At 34.0% G+C, this 13,923-nt stretch overlaps 1 protein-coding gene across 1 annotated transcript; it reads right to left on the bottom strand.

Moving 5' to 3' along the window:
* Positions 1-7,679: 7,679 nt before the first annotated feature.
* Positions 7,680-13,445, bottom strand: LOC110935774 (disease resistance protein RPV1). Its single transcript, XM_022178122.2, has 7 exons — positions 13,363-13,445; positions 12,173-12,676; positions 10,861-11,965; positions 10,483-10,776; positions 8,522-10,407; positions 8,123-8,190; positions 7,680-8,015 (listed from the first exon to the last, which is right to left on the bottom strand). Exons 2-5 carry the CDS (start codon positions 12,649-12,651, stop codon positions 8,716-8,718), a joined length of 3,570 nt encoding a protein of 1,189 aa, XP_022033814.1. The 5' UTR covers positions 12,652-12,676; positions 13,363-13,445; the 3' UTR covers positions 7,680-8,015; positions 8,123-8,190; positions 8,522-8,715.
* Between the last annotated feature and the right edge of the window lie 478 nt (positions 13,446-13,923).

Genomic DNA, 13,923 nt, shown 5'->3' with positions numbered 1-13,923 from the left:
AATAATTCTGAACAATAATTCAGATAATAATAAGTCTGATTATGTAAATCTGTTTATTAAACCTGTTTAAATAATATTAATAATAATAATTATATCTGAATTATAATAATAATAATAATAATAATAATAATAATTATAATAATAATAATAATAATTTTAATAATAATAATAACATTAACAGTAAACAACGAAAAAAAAGAAAGAAAGATCCGTCGGAAAAAGAAACGGTACCGGCGGTTGTCGTCTTCTCCGGCGACGTTCCGACGTGAGCTTGGATTCCGGCGGCGAGTTGCAGGTTAGTTTTCCGGCGAGTGTGTTCCGGCTTGGAAGGGGTGAACGACAGAGGGAGGTGGTGCGGTTTTCGGTGGAGGTGGTGACTGGTATTTATAGATGGTTCGGGTGGTCGAATTTAGGTAAGGATTGGTTAAAAAGGTAACGAGCAAGATTTAAGGAAATGATGGCAATCAATCGTTGATTGATTGCCGGATCTTTGATTGGAACAAAAGAAGGAAACAAGAACAAGGAAATGTCAACTGGATGTTTCGTTTTGGCGGCAGGGATTTAAAAAAGGGCAAGAAGAGAAAAACGCGTATATAATTAAATAAGAACCAAGTTTATCAGCTCCGGAAAGGAGGATAAACTGGTTAATGCTTTCGTGTTTGGCAGTACAGGCGCGAGTTCGAATCTTGTGAAGGGCGGTTCATACAAGAGAACCCCCTTTTTGTTATTTTTTTGACTTTTAACTGAACTAACTGAGTTTTCAAACTCAGTTAGCTGGTCCCTTTGTTAAGCTTAACCAAGTTAGGCTTAACTTGGTTAATTTCAAGGTTACATGGGTTTAACTAACTTAGTTAGTTTAAACTAACTTAAAACTAGTATAATTTGTTATTTTTATTATCTTTTATAATATATGATAAATAAAATAATTTATTTATTATTTGTTTAATATTAATAAATATCGTAATTATCCGATTTAACCCAAATTTATGGTAAACTACCGAATTAACGTACGAATTCCCGATTTTTGTCCGGTTTAGGGTAATCTCTTGGCAACGATGAATTTAAGAGCTGGGAATTAGATGGAATTTCACTGTTTTTACGTGCTTAACATTGTTTCAACGTGTTTCAACGTGTAATAACATAACATAGTATTTAAACAAGTATATGATCAAAATGATGCATTTTTCATTACGATTCAAGTCTCGAAATACAAACTGGGATAGAACGAGAGTACAACTCTCTAAAACAGGAAAGTACAAGTCAACAAGCTATAAATAGAAAGTTCAAAAACGCGAGGCGTTACAGTCTCCCCTACTTTAGGAGATTTCGTCCTCGAAATCAAGATGAAACTTTTGAAAAGATTATATCTAAAGGTTTATAAAATGAGACTTTGATCATAAGGTTTTTATTTAGGAAAATTGGTTTCATGAATGCATCACATAGCACATTGTCTTTCACATTGTTGTTCACATAAAATGAATGAAATGTCATAGATTTTCACATAGTATAACATGTATAATGAAAGCATAATAAATTTGATTTGTTCACGAGAGAGTATTATTATTTATTTGAGATTACGACAATAGTGTAAATTGTGACTTTCTAGCTAGAAATGAATGAAACGCTCAAACGTAAAACACATAATAATTGAGATAACATAAAAGAGATTTAACGTAAAATATGGATTGTCACGGAACGTAACATACGACACTTCCAAAGTGAGTCGAAGACCTTCTCGAATTAAGGAAACGTGCTTTGGCCTATTAGGTATTAGTACTCTCATCGATGGTCCCCAGGTAGGCAACGGGTCCTTAATGGATTTATACGAATGCCAAACCTAGACAGGACGTCCCGACTACCGGTACCTAACCCTTCCAGTTACTACACGTTCTTAATCGATCGGGAAATCGAGACTTTGGCGAGAGCGAAAATCGAGGAGTGGGACTAGTTAAACAAGATGCGAGTTTCACCTCTAACTTGATAACGTCGTACCCTAACGTGGTTGGTACTTATCAAAAGATAAGGGTCCACTAGAGTATGAAATGGAAAACTCCCAACAAGATTTGGATATCACTCCTAACTTGAGGGTAGATTTCGTGCAAAAATCAAAGTATAGCTGAGTGAAAATCATCACCAAGTGTGGGAATCACCCCTATCTTGATGAATCATTTCGTTTGTGTTGTAAGAGTGTCTTCCAATCCTCCAAGTGTGTATTGTGTTAGCCTTAAGAAAGGCATGTATATTAAGAGTCCAAAAGAAAGTAGAGGGAAGCAAAGGAGATAGAAGGGAAGTTGTTTTAAGCAACACATAGTGAAAAAAGCTCCTAAACTATAGACTAGGCAAGGCATTCCTAATTCCCTATAGTTATGGCTCTGATACCAATCTGGTATCAGAGTACTCCTACTATAGACTAGGGACAAGTAAGGCAATCCTACCTAATTCCCTATAGTTATGGCTCTGATACCAATCTGTCACACCCCAACCGATGGCGGAAACATCGGGATGAGACGAACAAATTGCTTAAAACAACATAACACTAAATGTGACAATAATTTATTTAATTCATTTCGTAAACTCTAAAGTGAAATACATAGTTCCAAACAATACAACATATTGTTCAACAATAATTCAAATGTTATGTGGGTTTCTAGAGTTCATCCTAGCTTGATTCTTGAACCTTGTACTTTCAACCTGCAATATGTATTAAAATAATGTCAACAAAAGCATGTTGGCGAGTATACAAGTTTTCATACATAGCATAATACGTGTTTAAAATGTTTGCTCATATCCAAATGTGAAATACAATATCATATTAACAGTATATACTCGAAACGATGTTACTCTATGTGTCCAAACCAAAGTTTAACGCAATTAAAGTGTCCAACCCAAAGTCTACAGGGTGGTTTTAACATAGTTTGACCTAACAATACCTGCTCATAGAACAGGAGGGGCGTTTCTCAACCTATAGCGCTACCATTGTTAGGGGAGGCTTGCAAAGTTAATGAACACATAGTCATGAGTGTTTACAATAGCATAACATGTCCAACATGATTAAAATGTATCACATAGAGTAAGGATAGAGTGTGCATAAAATGTTTAACGTGATTGTGATGTTTGATATAGAATACATATTGCACCCAAAAGTGGAAAATAGAAAATGGGTCATGTATACTCACCTTAGTGTGCGTTGCGTATTTCTTGGAATAAGATTAAGAGTCAAAGATTTCCCCAAAGAGAGCGTGCACAAGAGAATTACCCTATTAATTTTGAGGTTTGTTATTTATTGGGAATTGATGGATTATTTAAATTATAAGGCGAAATAATATTAGGATCTCTAAAATAAATATCTCATGCCCCATATTTTATATTTAAAGGAATATATGACAAATAATATGAGTAAAATAAATATTGATTTTTACCAAAGTGTTATAAATATTATTACTAAGATGTTGGGTTAAATAAATAAAAGTTCTGATATGTATGTAAATATAAAATAACAATTGTTCAGATAAGTAATCAAATTGTATATATAAAATAACAATTCTATTCTAAATAATAAGTCTATAAAATTCTGAAAAATAAGATAATAAATCTGAAAATAATTCTGATTTAAAAATAAAATATAAATTCTGAATATTATTTTGAAATAATAAATTCTGGAATAAATAATGCAAATTCTGTTTAAATATAATTAATATAAATTTTGTTTTAATAAATTATTTCAGATTTAGAATATAAATAATAATAATCTGTTTTAAATATATAAATAAATCTGTTAATAATATTAATATTAATAAATCTGATTTTATAAAAATAATTCTGAACAATAATTCAGATAATAATAAGTCTGATTATGTAAATCTGTTTATTAAACCTGTTTAAATAATATTAATAATAATAATTATATCTGAATTATAATAATAATAATAATAATAATAATAATAATAATAATAATAATAATTATAATAATAATAATAATTTTAATAATAATAATAACATTAACAGTAAACAACGAAAAAAAAGAAAGAAAGATCCGTCGGAAAAAGAAACGGTACCGGCGGTTGTCGTCTTCTCCGGCGACGTTCCGACGTGAGTTTGGATTCCGGCGGCGAGTTGCAGGTTAGTTTTCCGGCGAGTGTGTTCCGGCTTGGAAGGGGTGAACGACAGAGGGAGGTGGTGCGGTTTTCGGTGGAGGTGGTGACTGGTATTTATAGATGGTTCGGGTGGTCGAATTTAGGTAAGGATTGGTTAAAAAGGTAACGAGCAAGATTTAAGGAAATGATGGCAATCAATCGTTGATTGATTGCCGGATCTTTGATTGGAACAAAAGAAGGAAACAAGAACAAGGAAATGTCAACTGGATGTTTCGTTTTGGCGGCAGGGATTTAAAAAAGGGCAAGAAGAGAAAAACGCATATATAATTAAATAAGAACCAAGTTTATCAGCTCCGGAAAGGAGGATAAACTGGTTAATGCTTTCGTGTTTGGCAGTACAGGCGCGAGTTCGAATCTTGTGAAGGGCCAATTTTTTAAATTTACCAAAAATAAACATTAGAATACATTAAAGATTTTAATCTAAATTTTAAATGAATATGTAAATCTTTTTTTGAAATTTGAATTTCAAAATCATGTAAAAAAAGTCAACGTAATCGGTTACTGGGTTGTTAATTTACCATTATATAGATCCAGACAATTTTTCCAGTATAGTTAGAGTTTAGTTTTCAATTATAATTATGGTACATTTAAAATTAATTTTTTATTGTTTATAACGTAATAAACAAATAAGTTGGAATATAAAAACAGAAAACAATAAACATACAAAAGGATTGACATGCACCTTAAATTGACCTTGAAGACCAAGGTAAGCACTAATATCGTCCCACCCATCACTGAAGAAATAACAATTAGACTTCACATCCTTGCTGATTGACACTTCAAAAGAGTTCCAATGATTGACATGCACCTCAAAATGAACAGAAAGAAACAAACAGCCAAAACCTATGTGTTAGTATAACAAGCTTACCAATATATTCGAAATAAAAGACGTAAGGACTTTATAAAAAGACATATTGTAGACAAAAGGATTGGGATTTAAATCTGCATATATATAAGTAAAAATAATAAATGTCTTAGATGTACTCGTCCCCATAACGAAGATGTAAATAAGACTGCAGAGGAGTTACTATATAACGTGTCCTACATGTTCACATGAGGCTTCTCATGGGGTTGAAGAATATATCGCACCCGATGACTATGATGATTTTAAGAAATATGATGTTTATGAGTGCTCTAATTACTAATGTTACGAAACTATTGTTCAACCTGTTCCTAAGTTTAAGATCAAAATTGAAGTCAAGGACAACAGTGATTCTGTTTCACTAATCTTAAATCATGAGCAGGCTACTCAGCTTTTTAATAAGACTGTAGAGGAGTTACTGAAACAGAACATCGGAAAAAGGAAAACATTAAAAACCAAAAAAAAAAAAAACAATCAACAATTAGAAATCCTAAATCATAAAGACAATCTAGCGAAAATAAGAAACCCTAACTTCAACATCGCAAAACCTTAAATCGGAATTAACCTGAATAAATAAAATCGAATACCTAATAAATCATAAATTATAAAACACATGAAAATATAGCCGAATGAATCTGTATAGCCGAACATCAAATACATCAAACACATGAACCTTAATAAAAAAAATCGAATACCTAATACCTAATAAATCATAAATTATAAAATCGAAACCGTAAAACATACCTTATTTTTTTGAAAGAATCGAAGTATTGACCGGTCTGTATAGCCAAACATCAAACACATCTATTATAAATATGCAAAAAAGGTTCAGAATCGGAACAGACTTAGATTAGCAATAGAAGATTTAGACTTATACATGTATTATATCGGATCTTCACTTGTGATATCGTTCTTGATAAATGATTAAAGTCCCTGATGGAGGGGGGATCTTGAAAAGAAAGGATGAAAGAGGAATGATTATGGAGGCAGAGGTGGATCTCAAGAAGAGGGTAATGAAAGGTTGGTGTGACATAGCAGAAAAAGGAAGGCATTTTTTTACAAGATATTATATATGGATCCGAATTATCAATCAAAATACACACGGACCCGAACCGATATGTGAAAAAAAGACCCATCCCATTTCCCGCCAAAACCAAAACCAAGAGGCCCTAATCAAGTGACATGTGTCCCATATTTTTTTATTTATTATATATAATAGATAATAGATAATAGATTTCATTTAAAATACATGAAATGAGAACTAATAATGAAATGAAATATATAGAAATACATCAAGTAGGGGTGTGAATTTCTGATACGACTCGAAAACACGACACGAACCTAACACGAAATTTACAGGTTTAGGTTTAGTCTAAACGGGTTCGGGTCAGGGTTGAACTAACAGGTCGGGTTCGGGTCAACCCATTCGGGTTGGCGGATTGACCCGTTTAACACATTTATATTATATTATTTTTTACAACATATTTTATATTATAAATTAAATTGGGTGTGTATTTTATGCCATAAAAATAACTTTAAAAGAGAAATTAACATAAGATTTTATAATTTATAATAATTGCGTTAAATATATATAATTGTGTTTTTAAGTAAATTTTAATTGGGTTATTGGATTCTAATAATCCTAAGTTTCACCAGTTGACCACCGTTAATAATCCCAACTTTAAAAATTCCCTCTACTAATCCCAACTTAAAAAAGTTTGGCCGCCATTGATTCTTTTCTAACATAGGTGCACTAAATCAATTAAGGAGTCTCTAGGTACAATTGAATCGATTGATGAGACCAAATTCTTATATGTTTGAATAGAATCAATGGCAGCCAAACTTTTACAAGTTGGGATTATTGGAGGAAATTTTTAAAGTTGGGATTATTATCGGCCAACCGGTGAAACTTAGGATTATTAAAATCCAATAACCCTTTTAATTTTATTATATTAGTTTCAGAAAATATTCGGATTGAATGGGTCGTGTTCGGGTCAACCACAAAACTTCGGGTCGTGTTCGGGTGCATATGTATGATATGATTTCCGGGTTCGGGTTTGTGTAAAATTTTCGGGTTCGGGTCAGGCTGAACCTGTCAACCTATAAACACGGCCTGTTTAGCACCCCTAACATCCATGTCTTTAATCAGCTTCCCCAAATTAACAAGCATAGCCCTTATGGTTTCACTATTTACAACTTCTGACTTCAAGTTGTAAGATTTCAATTATAACCCTTTTACTTTGATTAAATTCTCATATCACCCCAATTCCAAAAAAAAGAAGAAGCATAATTTCATTTAAAATCACCAACAGTATCATATATAATATATACATTAAACTTATTTAAGTACTTTTTATAAAATAAACTAAATGGGATGTTACACTTAACAGAAATTACAACATTTCAAATTCAAAAATCAGTGACTAATAAAGAGTTTAAACTGAAGTCTACTGATTATCTTGACCTAGGCTTATGTTTTTTGTCACATAAGTGCACACTCTTTACTACTCAGACCGGAGAGTTTTGATAACCTATCATGCATAAAAAAAATAACAAGTGATCCAATTTCTCTGTGAACGAATAAACGAACAAAAGGTAAGCCTATGCTTATGTTCCGTCGCCAATCTACAGCTAAGTTATTTACAAAAAAAAAAAAAAAAAAATTGGCGACAAGATTTTTTCGGGTATTGCCTGTATACACCATCGTTCCAGGTTTGTTGTCCCTGATCAATGACGTTAAAGATTTCGAATACATACAAAAACCAATTGTGAATAACTAAACGAAAGGTCTGTTTAACAAAGGTATAATAGCACGGTTATCGGATCATGGGATCTTTGCTGTTGATGGCAAGTATACGTGTCGACTTATACAACGACGAAGGTCATCACAGTCCTAAGATTAGTTTCATCATGCCACTTCAGCTTTCTCCTGTTCCAGCTTTAGTCCTTCACAAAGTATCACTTCCGATCATCCAGCTTTCATTCTTTAACCTTGTCACCTACAAAACCATATATATATTTCAAGCACATGATCCACCAAGAAAAATATTATTCAAATCCAACGGTTACTTGAGAATATGATGAGAAGAGAATACTATCAACCTACCTACAAGAGGCTACTTGCGTGGTGACGTTGGAGCCTAACACTAAATCATTCCATTTTTGTAGTATTTTCTGTCACATAAGGTGTAATTCTATTAGAAAATGAGCCAAAGATACAGAAAAGTCAAAAAAGAAAACCATAAATCAAAGATTTGAGAGGCTAGAAAAATAATGGTTTGTAGCAAGAACTGATGATCATAAAGTAGAAGACCAGAATGCAATTGTAAGATTGCTAGATCAAATTGATTGTTCGAATTGATGCACATATTGTAGCGGTAGCCATTAGCGGACATATATATGCAAAGAAACGACAACAAACAGTGGAGAATCTAGACGAAAAATTCATGGGTATTCCATTTATTTTACCGTACATTTATAAAATGGAGAAAAAAAATATTTTTACCGTAATTTTGCACTTCGCCAAGAAAGTTGTGGGGTATCACGGGCACCCGTGAGCCCTTAATAGATCCGCCCCTACAACAAACATGGCAATCAACCAAGGAAACGACCCAAACAGGTTGGAGATGAACCGGAGCCAGCTAGAGATGGAACGTAGCAAAGGAAAGGCGCCATAGGCAACTTCCTGATGAACCGTAATCAATGGCGAGAAGACCACCAAAACTCTAGACACGATTTTCCAAATACCAAAATTGATACAGCCACAAGCAAAGCCAGCAAAGCCCATGAACCCGTTGACAAGCAGCGTAGCCCATCAATCCTTTTTTCATATCCAACGACTCTAAGACCTTTCAGCATAGAAATGCTATGGGGAAGATGACTTATAGAAGTATTCGTTAGATATAACACTTTCAAGCATTCCAAATCTCCTAGGTTCTCGGGTAGTTTCTTGAGTTTAGGACATTCAGAAAGGTCAAGCTGTCTGAGATGTTTCAACATACAAATGCTAGATGGAATCTCTCTAATCTTGCTTAATCTTAGACATAGGTAATTCAATGATCTTATTTGGCCAAAATCCTCTGGTAACTTATGAACGTTACAACCTTGAAGATTTAGAGTTTTAAGATGTTTCAACATACAAATGCTTGATGGAATCTCTCTAATCTTGCTAAATCTTAGACTTAGGTAATTCAATGATTCTATTTGGCCAAAATCCTCTGGTAACTTGTGAACATTACAATATTCAAGACGTAGAGTTTTAAGATGCTTCAACTTGGAAATGCTGCTTGGAATCTCTCTTATTTTGCAAAATCTTAGATCCAGTTCCTCCAAGCATTCAAAATCTCCTAGGTTTTCGGGTAGTTTCTTAAGCTTAGAACACCCAACCAGGTTAAGCCTTTTGATATGTTTTAACTTACAAATACTGGATGGAATCTCTGTAATTTCATGAGAATTTATAAATAGGTTATTCAATGATTCTATTTGGCCTAAATCCTTGGGTAACTTACGTGCTTTACACCCTGTAAGATCTAGAGTTTTTAGATGTTTCAACATACAAATGCTGCTCGGAATCTCTGTAATTTCGCATTGGCGTACATTTAGTTCCTCCAAAGATTCCAGCCGTCCAAGATCCTTGGGTAACTCACTAACTTTACAACCTTCTAGAATTAGAGTTTTAAGATGCTTTAACTTACAAATGCTGCTCGGAATCTCTATAATTTTGCAAAAGCGTAGATTTAATTCCTCCAAAGATTCCAACCATCCAAGATCCTCGGGTAACCGGTAAAGAAATTTACACTCTGGGAGAAGAAGAGTTTTCAAATGTTTCAACATACAAATGCTCTCTGGGAGATATTTTACTTTCAAATAAGTAAAATCTAATTTTTCTAAGCATTCCAATTGGCCAATGTTCTCAGGCAATTCCTCTATGCCACATCTTTGAAGGTCGAGAACTTTTAAATGTTGTAAACTACAAATGCTTGCCGGAAGACTCTTGAGCTTTACGCAATCCGTAACATAGAGATAAACAAGCCTATGAAGATTTCCAATTGATGTAGGTAGATTTTCTACATCATTATCACAAAAATTAAGCAGTTGCAGACTATTGTTGGAGTGGCTCGGGATTATATCTGGGAACTCCGTTAGATGTAACCCATTTAGATTTAGAACTTCAAGTGATTCCAATTCCTTGATAAATAGAAAAGATTTCACCCTCTCACATTGACCAAGGTCTAGGTACACAAGATTCCTTAGACATCCAGCAGGCACATGAACTTCTTCCAAGTCATAACAACTCTGTAGATCTAACCTCTCAAGATTAGGAGTCAACCCAAGATCAAGGGTCCTCATCTTTGAAAAGGAGAGGTCAATGGATTTGAGCTTCCTCATAACCTGTTGTCACACCAAAACAAAGGTAATATAGTAATGACTTATAAATAAATCAATCAAAATAACCAACCATCATACCTTTCCCCCTACCCAAAGTTGTTCAATTTCGCTGCCAAACATTTCAAGCGCAACAAGATTATTTGCTTGAAAGGTTTCGGGTAAACACGAATGAGGGTAATAGTGCCAATTCAAGTATCGTAACGCATTCGGGAAGTATTGACAAAATTCTTCTATCTTCACAAGGTCATCAGAATCCATACCGATCTCTCTATAATTTACGATAAGGCATCTAAGCTTCTTCATGTTTCTAAGACCTTCCCCAACAATCGCAGGTGTGAGTTTTAGATTTATACAACGTGTCACTTCAGTACCCTGTAATTCAAGTATAGTTTGTGTCATATGTAAGAACATTTGTGTTAGTTTGATATCTATTCTACAAGTAAACTTGATTCTTACCAAGCCATCACCCAGTACATCTTCAATTTCCTCTTGAATCCACAATCTGCTATGTTGGTTGGGCTCATCTGGGTGCATACGACGTACGATATTCTTGCCCATTTCTTCTATATGGTCATGCATGCTCAAGTAAAAATCTAAATTTTTAGCACGAAAAGTTATAAGAGATCTTTGCTCAAGAACTCTTAAACCATTTCTAGCATGAAATCCAGAACTTTCAAGCATTCTTATTGCTTTGTTTTTCTCCCATCCCTTCAGTAAGCATGCAGCATCTAGGAATATTTCCTTGTAATCATTCTTAAGACCTTCAAAGCTTACCTCCAATTTTGCAATAGTTTCCTCCAATGGAATTGTTTTGAGTCTTGCTAATGCATCTATCCACTCAAGCTTGTCTTTACCACACAAAAACGACCCCAAAACTTTGATCGTCAACGGAGGGCCAGCAGCATAATGTACAACTTCGAGTGAGTGCGTTTTATACTCTTGAACTGGAATATCTTTTCCAAATGCATACCTACTGAAGAGGCCAATCGCTTCCTCGTCCGATAACAGTTTGACATTACAAATGCATTTAACTTTGTGTGCTATCAACACTTGCTCATCTCTTGTTGTAATTATAATTCTACTTCCGGGCTTGAACCAATTAAGATCACCAGCTAATGCATCAAGCTGATCTTTATGATCCACATCGTCTAAAACCAAAAGAACCTTTCTAGCACGCAACTTTGTTTTCATCATATTTTTTCCCTCATGGACACTACCTACAATGTTTCCCTCAGTTAAATCTGTAAGGATCTTGTTTTGCAATGATAATAAACCAGAGGGCGAAGCTTTTGAAACTTCCCTGACATTCTCTACAAAGCTTTTAGCTTCAAAGTGACTTGATAATCTATCAAAAGTAGCTCCAGCTAAAGTTGTCTTTCCAACACCTCCCATCCCCTTTAGCCCTATCATGCGAACATCTTCTGAACCGATATCTAAAGACTTCTGGAGATCCTGTAGTCGTGGTTGCATGCCTACCAGGTTATCATCAAGTTTCACATTAATTGGTCGTAACTCCATTGAAATCTCTTCAACAATTAATTTGATCACTTTGGCTTCATGCCTGTAAATATAGGAAATTTAATTAGCTTGCTCAAGAACCCATAAGAGTAGTTACTTTTCTGGTGTATAGTATACAAAAGTGTAAGTGAATTAGTGTAATAACATACATACAAATCAAGTTGCATCTTTTGACAAGACTCGAGCTTTCCTCAAAATAAGAAAGAAGCTAAAAGGATTAATATTTCCAGAGAAATGGTAAAGGAATTACCCGTCAGCAGTTTTCCTTAAATCCCACCCTGACAAATTGGCTGCTTCTGTCAGAGCGTCTCTCCATTTCTGGGTCCCCTTATTGGCATGCTTGGCAAGGGCTTCTCCAACTGGACCACGTTGTTTGCGAACTTCAGAGGGATCCACATCGTAGAAAACAGGGTAAGCAGTCTGGTTGTTTGACTTTTGGCACTCCATAATCTTTACAAGTTCATTTAAGCACCAAGACGAAGATGCATATTTCTTTGAGAAAACTATTATGAAGAACTTGGACTCTTCAATTGATTTCAAAAGCTGGTCGTTGATGCTTTCTCCTTGCTTGAGTCTCTCATCGTCCTTGAAAGTGTGAATACCGTGTCGTTGAAGAGACTCATAAAGGTGATCCACAAAGTTCCTACGAGTGTCTTCACCACTAAAACTTAAAAACACATCATACTGATAGTTCTCCTTAATGGATGATGTTGAAGAAGACGACGCCATTGGAGGTATGTTTTGTCGAAGATGACTGCAAAGAAACAACGGATCACACTTTTAAGCACAATATGGGCCCAGACTATATTACATATTTCTATAATGTCAACATAAGAAACTAGTAATTACCACTTAGAAGTGTTTTTTAGGAATCCGGTATTTCTGAAAAGATTAGTACACTAAGCTAACTGAATTATAACAAAATGATAATATTTTAAGTAGTTAGATATTTATACAATTAACTTTAAAAGATGATTTTGTGTAATAAGAAAGCACAAGATAAATGCAAAAGTTTGACTTTCTCAATGCCAAACCACTGTTTATTTTTTTATATTCAAGGATGGGTTTGATCAGAATAATAAAAAAAGGTTTGACTTCTTAGAAAAGTCAAAATATAGTAATAAATAAACTTCAAACCATGAGCTTTGATTTCAAACCTTTGACATACAAAGGAAAGCATCTTATGACCATAACAGTTCACATGGTCTATAAATTTATATCAGTTGTATAACATCTTATTTACCCCTTAATCAACCCTGATCTACTTTCTTTTTACCTATTTAACACTAAAATCAAGATGCAAACTAAATAATAACCAAATATTGGTGACGTTTGAACCACCATTATCCAAAGACTGTCGATCGATTGATGGACTTAAAATACAGACAAACCACACCACTACATAATAATTTAAAGATTCAAGTAAAAAAGACTAATTACCTTAAAATAGTTGCTCAAGAGAAACAGCACCCAGATGCTCAGATCAGAGAGTTTGGCTTGTAAGTCTCAACTATGTTGACCATAAAGTTAACAAATAGGGTGATGCATTTTGATCCAACGGTCCAACCATCATTTCTTATCAATTACCACCAACTTCCTACGTGGCTTCTTTGTGACCTTATCAAAGGCTATGAGGATAAGTTTACATATTTACATTTTAATTCCATGCATTATAAGATTTTAATGGGTAAATTACGCTTTTCGTCCTTTATGTTTATCTGATTGTAATGGATAACTTTTAACATCAATAATTAGAGTTACGGACCTTTTTTGTAAAACCCATTACACCCTATGTCCTTTACCACTAACTTGATTAAAATTTTCAGTTAAATCCTATCACATAAGAGTAGTTTTATTTGCAAAGGATTTAAAGAGGGTTGAGGGGATAGTGTGAGTTGAGAGAGAGAGGGAGGGGTGAGGGTAAATGTTAAAGCTTTGTTCTAAATTTTAATTTAATTAAATTGGTAAAAAGACTAAATCACCCTTATGTGATAGGATGTA

This window comes from Helianthus annuus, chromosome 4 (assembly GCF_002127325.2).
Source record: "Helianthus annuus cultivar XRQ/B chromosome 4, HanXRQr2.0-SUNRISE, whole genome shotgun sequence".
Classification (NCBI taxonomy): domain Eukaryota; kingdom Viridiplantae; phylum Streptophyta; class Magnoliopsida; order Asterales; family Asteraceae; genus Helianthus; species Helianthus annuus.
This window is presented reverse-complemented; position numbering and strand designations above follow the sequence as displayed.

Bases quoted from the DNA above. Each gene is read 5' to 3' on its own strand.
- LOC110935774 (XM_022178122.2), bottom strand. From the start codon at position 12,651: ATGGCGTCGTCTTCTTCAACATCATCCATTAAGGAGAACTATCAGTAT. The intron at 11,966-12,172 runs GTAATTCCTTTA...CTATATTTACAG, and splicing joins TTAAGGAAAACTGCTGACGG to GCATGAAGCCAAAGTGATCA. The intron at 10,408-10,482 runs GTATGATGGTTG...GTGTGACAACAG, and splicing joins AACTTTGGGTAGGGGGAAAG to GTTATGAGGAAGCTCAAATC.